Raw genomic sequence first — 9882 nt, forward strand, 5'->3', positions numbered from 1 at the left:
GTTTAGTTTTTCAATTATATTAGGAAAGAATACATGATTGATATAAAGATGAAGTCCTACAAATATTACAAGGAGATCAACACAAATTACAAGAGAGATCAATACAAAATTAAGAAAAGAGATATGGATGGTTTGTTGGATAAGGTGTCTAAGTCCATAACTATTTCTGGTATGTACTTGACCCGACCCGGCATGGTCCATTTGGGTTGCATGGCACCATGCAATTGGATAGACTAAATGAGAGAAATAACGCTTGGAGATTATTAATATATTATAAGTTCTAATATATTAATAATATTATTTGATTAGTTTGATCAAGAATTAATTTAGAATTAATTAAGTGATCAAAAGATAACTAATTAAATATATGGGTTGATTAAGTAAATCATCCATATCTTGTATAGTGGGCTAAAAGGCTCCATGGATCATCAAGTTGGGTTCCACCCATAGGATGCTCCATGGATGCTCCATGGGAGTTACAAACCCATGGGTCATGGAAATGAAGAGTCATGACACATTAGGGTTTAACCCTAGGTGTGTCAACACTATATAAGGAACATGATCTCCTCCCAAATCGGTTACACATACACACTAAGAAATAGAGGGCTTGGCCGATTTTGTGAAGTGAGTATTCTCTCATAAGTTCTTCCAAGAGCATTTGGTGTTGTGTGAAGCATTTGAGGCATCACACTTGGGGTGCTAGGCTCACAAGGTTTCAAGGAACACAAGCAACAACAAGGTAAGTTATTCTATCTATACTTTATGTTAAAATTGTTCCCCATGTATGCTAGATAGGAATATAACCTTGGAATTCAACTTTGCATGACAATTAGACAAACATAGATCCAAGGTTATTAGGGTTGCATGTACACTTAGGAAGTGTTAGAATGCTCAATACCCATCATGGTTGACTAAGACTGATGGAGGTGGGCACCGATTTTTTTAATAAAAAGAAAAAACAACGTTAATGGAAAGTGATGATGGTAACGGGAAGCAACCTACAAACCTTTAACACCTAATAATATTGAAGGGATATGGTGTTCATGGGTGTTATTAGGCGTTATTAGCCCCAATAATGGGAGCGTTGCCCACTCCTAGTAGTCTTAGAATATATCGTTTTCCTCAAGGTAATTTTTACTATTATTTTTTCAAAAACAAAGATTTATCTCTTTCTCATTTGAATTTTGAACAATCGGTACCCCCAAAACGAAAAGAAAATGAATTTATTTACCGCTTTACAAACGCCGTCGTTTGGCAATAAATGTTTATACTGAAATAATAACATAAAGGAACGAAAAGTAAGCTGCAATCAGCTGTGAACAAAAAGAGTAAAGACGATCGAAAATCGAAAATCCAAAGAGAATCGTCGAACAGATCATCGATCTCGGTTTGAGGTTCGAGTGTTTTCAGATCGGATGGCGAGTCCTCATTCGGGACGATTTGCAGTTACTCCCACGACACCCAACAATTCGTCTAGGGTTTTGAGTTTCAAAAGCCCTTTGAGCGATGAAACCATATGGAAGCGTCTTCGTGAAGCTGGCTTCGATGAAGAATCGATTAAGCGAAGGGATAAAGGTTCACTCATCGCTCACATCGCTAAACTCGAAGCTGAGGTCCTCTCTTATGCCATTCACCTTGATTAATATTCTTCTTGGCTTTGGCTTTGTTTATATTCACTGCCCGACGTATATGTTATTCTTTGGTAATTAGGTGTTTTGTTTTTCTCTTTTTGGAAGGAATTCCATTAATGCATAGTGATAATTGAGTTTTAAAGCTTGAATTAATTTGCGACATAAATCGGGATGTTTAGTCATCTTTAGGGGGTATTGTGAAAAAACGTACAAACCCTAATGTTCAAGAAAACCTTCCAACTCCTCTTTTACTTGGATGTTAACTATTAATTGGATTCCTCAATTGGTATCTGTGAATTTGATGCAGATATACAACCTTCAAAATCAAATGGGCATTTTGATAATTGAAAAAAAAGAATGGATTACGAGTTATGAACAGATGAAATCAACCGCAGAGTCAGCTGAAATGACACTCAAGAGCAACCAAGCTGCCCATTTGTCTGCTTTAGCTGAAGCAAAGAAAAGGGAAGAGAAGTTGAAGAAAGCTTTAGGAATAGAGAAAGAATGTGTTTCCAATGTACGAATACAAATTTATTTTCATAACATGTTTATTGGTTTTCTCTAAACTGTTATCTTTTTGTAGATTGAAAAGGCATTACATGAGATGCGTGCAGAATGTGCTGAGGCAAAAGTTGCAGCTGAAATTAAATTAGCTGAAGCAAGAACAATGATGGAAGACGCCTTAAAAAAGATGACTGAAGCCAATTCAAAGATGCAAGTTGCAGAATCTTTGGATTTGGAAGCTTCTAGATCCCGTAGAGTTTCTGAAAGAAAGTTACATGAAGTTGAAGCACGTGAAGATGATCTTAGAAGACAGATAAATTCATTCAAATCAGAGTATGTTATCTTATCTTTATGAATATATATATATATATATATATATATATATATATATATATATACTTTTTGCCTTATATAGCACAGAATTAACTATATTTGGTGCTCTGTGTATGATACAGGTGTGAAGTAAAAGAGAAGGAAATTCTTCTTGAAAGACAATCTTTATGTGAAAGGCAGAAATCTGTGCAACAATCACAAGAAAGATTACTTGAGGGGCAAGCTTTGTTAAATCAAAGGGAAGAATATATTTCGAGTAGAATTGAGGAAATAAGTAGCCATGAAAAGCAATTGCAAGCTTCAAAATTAAGCCTTGAAGAGGAACGTAAATCCCTTAAAGAAGAAAAACACAATCTTGATACAAAAGCAGCCTCCTTGGATTCTAAAGAAGAGGTTTTGTTCAGATATTCATTCATTCTTTTTATAATAACTTATTATACTCCTACTCATTCTTTATTGCTTACAGGATATCACAAATAAGGAAAACGAGTTAAAAAAGAAGTATGAAGAGTTGCATATACAGCAAGAGGAAATTGCAAACAAGGAATCTGTAAGTTACTATTTAGTTTACTCCAAATGATATATATTTTTAAATTGGAATTACTAAATTTGTTTTTCTATTTTTTTCAGGAGAGAATTAAAAAGGCTTTGGCTGATCATGAAGCTGTTTTGAAGGAGAAGAGTTCCGAATTTGAAGCTCAATTAGAAAGAAAACTCAAAGCAATGGAGGAAACGATTGAGAACAAAAGAAGGGCTTCAGAGTTGAGGGAAGTTGACTTTAGTCAACGGGAGGATTTACTTGCAGAAAAAGAGCATGAATTGGAGGTGAAAGCGAGAGCCATTGGTGAGAAGGAAAAGGAGCTTTCAGAAAAAACGAATGCTGTTGAGGAAAAAGACAAAACTGTCCTTGAAGTCGAACGAGAGTTAAAGCTGCAGAAAAGTATATTAGAGAAGGAAAAAGAAGAAGTAAATCAAATGAAAATTGACCTTCAAAAATCCTTAAAGTTATTGGATGAAAGAAGCAAGGAGATTTTGAATGCAGAAGAGAAAGTGGAAGCCATGAGAAACGAAACAAACGAGTTGATGATTTTGGAACGAAGGTTAAAAGAGGAAATCGACATGATTCGAGCTCAAAAACACGAATTTGAAAGTGAAGCAGAAAAATTAAAAAAAGAAAAAGCAAAATTTGAAACGGAATGGGAATTAATTGATGAAAAAAGAGAAGAATTAAGATTGGAATCAGAGAAAATCGCAGAAGAAAGAGTTACAATCTTGAAATTCTTGAAGGAAGAACGCGATGTTTTGAAATTAGAAAAAGACATGATTCGGGAACAATACAAAAAAGACGTAAATACCCTTTCGAACGATAGGGAAAAGTTCATGAGAGAAATCGAAAAGGAACGTTCTGATTGGTTCTCCAAAATCCAAAAAGAAAGAACCGATTTTGTCTTGGATATTGAAATGCAGAAAAAAGAATTAGAGAATTGTATTGAAAAGAAACGTGAAGAAGTAGAAAGCTATTTAAAGGAAAAAGAAAAATCTTTTGAAGAAGAAAAGAAAAAAGAACTCGAATACATTTCCTCTTTAAAAGAAACAGCAAGAAAAGAAGCTGAACAAGTCAACATTGAAATGAAAAGACTTGAAAAGGAAAGAAAAGAAATCATTTTAGATCATGAAAGAAGGGATAAAGAATGGGCTGAATTGAATGATTCTATACAACAGTTAAAAGACCAAAGGGTAAAATTGGAAAAACAGAGGGAACTTTTACATTCTGATAGACAAGAGATTCTTGAAAAGATCGAAGAGTTGAAGAAACTAGAAGATGTGAAAGGTGTTGGCTTTCAAATCACTGAAAATGAAATTCAAGAATGTGATCCAAATTTGCAAAAAAGAAATGAAATTGTGGAAATTAATTCATTTAAAAATGAATTAAATAATAATGGGTCAACACCTCCTCTTTCTGCTCCTTTTGGGTGGCTTAAAAGGTGTGCAAGTAGTTTGTTGGAGCAAACACAGAGTAACAAGAAAAGGAAGAAACAACCGGACGATATTACCCCTCGGTATATTTATATATATATATTTTTATTTTTTATATGCTTTTTGTTAAATTGGTTTATAATTATTAATTGTATAACTTTTGTGAGTTTTTATTTTGTGTTTGTAGGAGGGATTCTACCAAGGAGACTACTGTGTATATTGACAAAATTATTAAAATTCGAGAAGTGACATCTGTTCGTAGTAAAAATACTGTTGAAAATAGTCAGGTAACTTTTTTTTGACTGGTTTATATCTGTATGATGGAGTCATGGATGGAATGGAATTGGTCATTCCGTTTGGAAAAAAGTGTTTTGATGGAATGGCTGGTTGTTGAAAGAATGTGATATCTTCCATTGAAAGCTACTGCATAGGATATTTACATGACTTTTATATCTATGATTTTTTAGCAATCATGGAAGGAATGGAATTGTTAATTCCATTGGAATGAAAAAAAGCATTTTGTTTATCTGATAGAATGGAATGGGCTGTTCTTGAATCGATTTGATTCCTTCTATTTTATTAACTTTTTCACTGCTTGTTTAATTGTTTTATCTGATATTAAGCTTTTATTTATATAATATTTAGTGACAGATACCTTTAAAAAAAACTAATGATTTTTAATTAAATTTCAGTTTTTGGCTCTAAAAATAACTAGAATATATATTTTCTGTTTTAATATCTGGGATGTATTTATTTTTTTACTTTTTTTTTATTAAAAAAAAGGTTTTATGCAGAAAAGTCCCATTACTTTGGGAAATTTTTTGATAAATTCCTAAATGTTTTTTTTAACAGAAAAGTCCTGATTATTTAACAATTTGCTAAAATTAACGAAAGAATTTTTTTATTTTATTTTATTTTAATAGGAAATGACAGATTATATGCTTTTCTCAAAATAACAAGACTTTCAAGTTAAAAAAAGACATTTAGGAGTTAGGACTTTATCAAAAATTTTCCCAAAATAATAAGATTTTTCTGCATAAAACCCTTAAAAAATATTCGCAAATTTTTTTACACTTGTATCTTGATATAATATAAAAAAGTGCACACAATTCATTCCATTTCTACATGTCTACAACTCACAACCAAAATAATCATGGAATGCATAATGCAACAACTCTTCCAGATTCCATTCCCATAATATGTCAATTCCATTCCTTCCATCATTCAATTCCATTCCATCAAACCATTACCAAACAAATCCTTAACCACACTATTTTTATTTTTTATTTTTAAATAGGAGGGAGAACAGAAAAGCCACCTGGAATCAAATGACACGAAGAAGCTTAAAGGACAAATTCAAGAGTGATTTATGTGCATAATAACCCAATCTTATTATATATATATATATATATATATATATATATATATATATATATATATATATATATATATATATATATTTTAGGGTTTTAGGTACATATCAAGTAATGGTGGTTTGGTTTCCTTTTTAGGGTTTGGTGTTGTGAGGTAAAGTAGGTTTGATGATATTTTCACCTTATAGAAGGGAAGGGTTTTTAACTTTCTATAAACCCTAATTTTCTGAGTGTTGACTTTTTTTTCTCTCGAATAGTTGACTTTGACATGTTTCGTAGTCTTATAGAAGGGTTTATTTAAGGGTTTTGGTTGGGAGTTTGTAGATGGTGGTTTTGGATTTGGTGTTTGTTTGTTTAACTAAATTTGTGTAAGATGACAATATTTTGGTTTTAATGGTATGGATTTTGATGACTATTTGATGTTGAACATGTTTATATGTGTTGATTATAATATAATATGCCTATTTGATCTATGTAGCTAATTTGTGTTTTATATGCCATGAAAGATTGTGTGTGGTATGTTATCATCAAGGGATATATGTATAAATGATCTAATATTGTCATTGACAACTTAAGATGAGATATAACGAATTGTTATTCTTAAATTGATACATATCAATAGATACAATAATAGACAATGAGAATTCCATTCAAATCACATCTTAACGCGAATTCCATGGTCAGTTTAGGATGTTTAAGCTTCATAAATCTCAATATGACTAAACAAATAGATTAACTTCAGCATATGTTTTTAAAATAAAACACTAAAAAATCTGTTACTAAACTCATTGAATCAATGGATTCCACAGAGAATCCGAGAACCAAATACTGATATCCTCTTCTACTCTAGATTAGGGATGAAATTTAAAACCGGACCGGAACCGGAACCATTAGAACCGAAATATATAAAACCGGTTCTGGTTCCGGGTTTAAAAATTGATTTTATCTGGGTTTGGGTCCATCGGGTCCGGGTAAACCGGTTCTAAGAATCGGAACCGTTAGGAACCGGAACCACTTTTAGGGACCGGAACCGATTTTTGTGAAACGTTTAAAACATGCATATCTTATTCGTTTTAAGTCGGATTGAGATACGTTTTTTTTGCAATGTGTAGTTTAGAGTTTGTAGATGATTTTAGACTATAAATTTGTTATTTTTAGTTTGATATTGATTGATTTACAGTCCCCCAAAGCCCCCAAAAGTCGAGATATCAAAGCTGAAAGTTTTTACTTTTCCAGCATTTTTGTATTTTGTGAAAGTTTTAAAGCGTGCATATCTTATTCGTTTGAAGTCGGACTGACATGCGGTTTTTTCAAACTTGTACCTTAGAGTTTGTACATGATTTTAGACTATAATTTTATCATTTTTGGTTTAATATTCAATAACTTACAGTCCTCCGAAGTCGGGATATCAAAGCTGAAAATTTTTAATTTTGCAACTATTTGTTTTTGTAGTTTGTATTATGTGAAAACATTAACACATGCATATATCCCTCGTTTAAAGTCGGGTTGACATGCGTTTTTTTCGGAGTATAGTTTAGAGTTTGTACATGAGTTAAGACTATAATTTTGTCAATTTTCGATTCATATTCAATAACTTACGGTCACCCGAAGTCGGGATATCAATATGAAAAATTTCAAAGTTTAACCCACTAAGTAGTAAGTAATTGCCGAAAAATTCCGGTTTCTTGGGTTTTCCGGTTTTAAACCCACTTTATCTGGTTCCAACCTACCCAATTTGATGTTCTCGGGTTTTCCGGTTCTAGACCCACCTTACCCGGTACTGTACGTGGAACCGAACCGGAACCGATTCCTATATACCGGTCCGGTTTCCAGTTCTACAAAATTCCGTTAAACGGTTCCGGGTTTTTTGGGTCCGGGTCCCGATCCATCCGATCCCGGTTTGGACCCACTTTCATCCATACTTTAGATGAAATAATGACAAGTGAAGATGGGAATAGGAGTTAGGGGTTGTAGATCTAAGCCTTCACTATTTTGTGAAAACTATTCTATCAGGTTTTAAATTTTGCAACTAGATGAAAGCTTAGATTTTTACTAATAAATTAAGTCCTTTAGTTTCTTGATAGGGGTGACCATGGGTTAGGTTGGGTCATAAACGGGTTGACATGTTTAATTAAATGTGTTGAAATTGGGTTGACATATTTATTGTTTTTCAAACCCAACCTATTTACTAAACAAGTTAAACTCGGGTTGTCGTGTTTAAATTTTCACAAAACCTAAGTGGGCCTACCTGCGAAGCAACTGGTACTTGAGCGGGGGGGGGGGGGGGGGGTTGGTTTCGTGCAAGGCCCTAGCAGCAGGAAGAGGCAGTTGTCATTTGAAAGAAAACGCTCTTAGTTTTTATAAGGTTCCAAACCTTCACACCCTGATGAAAAAGCCCTTTCTTTTCTATCTTATTAGTAAAGCCTAAACGTCCTTATTGAAGCCTAGCTAACGAGAAATCAAAGCGATAACGCACCTTTCCTAAGATTAGAATCGAAATAGAAGAGAAAGCCTTTCTTCCTCAAAGTAAACTTTCCCCTTTCCCTTCTTGCTTTAGAAAGATTGCGGCTAGCGTGCTAGACTAATCTAATAGAAAGTCAAGGCTCTTCTCCTGTTCTACGAATCTACAACTCTCTTTACTGAGCGAGACTCCATCTATATCCCTACTAGTGGTTATTCTTTCCAGGCCATTTGTTTGACAGCTTAAACTAGACCTTACTTTCGATTAGATAGGTCTTAATTAAGATAGGTCAAGGGCGCGTCGGAAAGGTCAGTGGCTAAAAAATCAAAATATAATGATCAACTATATAATAATACTAAATAACTGTAAACTAAAAACTATTTAAAAATATTAAACGGATAGGTGGGTTGTAAACGGGTTTTGAATTTCAACTCAGATTGGTGGGTTGTAAATGGTTAGGAATTTCAACTCTAACCCATTTAAAAATATTAAATGGATTGGTGGGTTTCCCTTTAATTAAATAGATTGATCCATAATTATGAGTTTAAAACCTCAACCCAACCTATTATTCCTTGGGTTGAGTTCGAGTTGCGTTGAAGAGTTTGGGTTGGGATTGCCACTTTTATTTCTCGATCTACTATTCTTACAAATAAGTTCCAAACCTAAAATATAAATGTAAAACCAAAATTGAAAACTTCAACTTCAATTTTTTAAAACTTAATCCTTATTATCAAAACTGTTAATCTTAAATTCTAATCTGCTAAAATCATGTCCTTGGGTTTCGGCTACTCTCATATCTCATGGCATTTTTTTGTCTCAAAAGATGCATTATACTATTGTCTACTCTATTTATTTTATTCTCTGTCTTATGTTTGTATGAAATGGAAATTAGTTTTAATATATATATATATATATATATATATATATATATATATATATATATATATTTCATATTAGTCTGAAGAAGTTATAATTTTTGATGATACTTAGTTTAAAGGCTGTTTGATAAGATTTGAATTTTTAAAAAATCAGAAAAATATGAGTTTTTAGCAAAATAAATAGTGGTAGTCAATGTTATGATCCCTAGTTTATTGGTATTTTTTGAATTAGTTTTTAGACAAAATTGCAAAAATGATCCTTATGGTTGTCAAAATTCTGCAGTTTTGGTCCAAAAAAGTTTGGTGGTGTATCAGTTGACCAATTTCGAATACCTTATGCGGTTTTGGTCCCTATAGTTGGAATTGTTATGTGTTTTTGGTCCAGACCCACATGAAATGACGAATATGCCATTTGATAATTCTTTTTTATTTATTTTTATTTTTTATTGCTATTTTCATTAAAAAATAAATTAAAAAATAAAAATAAACTAACACCGTCCTACCTCACCCCTCTCTCTCTCTCTCTCTCTCTCTCTCTCTCTCTCGTGGTAGCCATTCTCCAAACACCAACACTCAGTTTTGATCTAGGGATTTTGAAGATTACTTCCAAAAATTTAACTAAGAACCACCGATGGACCACACATTTTCCTCCTCGAACACCACTATTCTCATCACGGTAACCAGAAAACACCACAACCGGAACCATCCTTCTTTCTTCATCTCCA

At 32.9% G+C, this 9882-nt stretch overlaps 1 protein-coding gene across 1 annotated transcript; it reads left to right on the forward strand.

Annotated features, from left to right (window-relative positions):
- The first annotated feature begins 1291 nt into the window (after positions 1 to 1291).
- On the forward strand, positions 1292 to 6233 carry LINC4 (crowded nuclei-like protein). Its single transcript, XM_078992585.1, has 8 exons — positions 1292 to 1613; positions 1939 to 2148; positions 2215 to 2468; positions 2591 to 2861; positions 2935 to 3018; positions 3099 to 4528; positions 4633 to 4732; positions 5743 to 6233. Exons 1-8 carry the CDS (start codon positions 1416 to 1418, stop codon positions 5809 to 5811), a joined length of 2616 nt encoding a protein of 871 aa, XP_078848711.1. The 5' UTR covers positions 1292 to 1415; the 3' UTR covers positions 5812 to 6233.
- The last annotated feature ends 3649 nt before the right edge of the window (positions 6234 to 9882 follow it).

Source organism: Lactuca saligna, chromosome 4 (assembly GCF_052625555.1).
Source record: "Lactuca saligna cultivar CGN05327 chromosome 4, ASM5262555v1, whole genome shotgun sequence".
Classification (NCBI taxonomy): domain Eukaryota; kingdom Viridiplantae; phylum Streptophyta; class Magnoliopsida; order Asterales; family Asteraceae; genus Lactuca; species Lactuca saligna.

Coding starts and splice junctions, on each gene's coding strand:
- LINC4 (XM_078992585.1), top strand. CDS start 1,416: ATGGCGAGTCCTCATTCGGGACGATTTGCAGTTACTCCCACGACACCC. Junction 3,019..3,098: donor AAATTGCAAACAAGGAATCT/GTAAGTTACTAT, acceptor TATTTTTTTCAG/GAGAGAATTAAAAAGGCTTT. Junction 4,529..4,632: donor CCGGACGATATTACCCCTCG/GTATATTTATAT, acceptor TTGTGTTTGTAG/GAGGGATTCTACCAAGGAGA.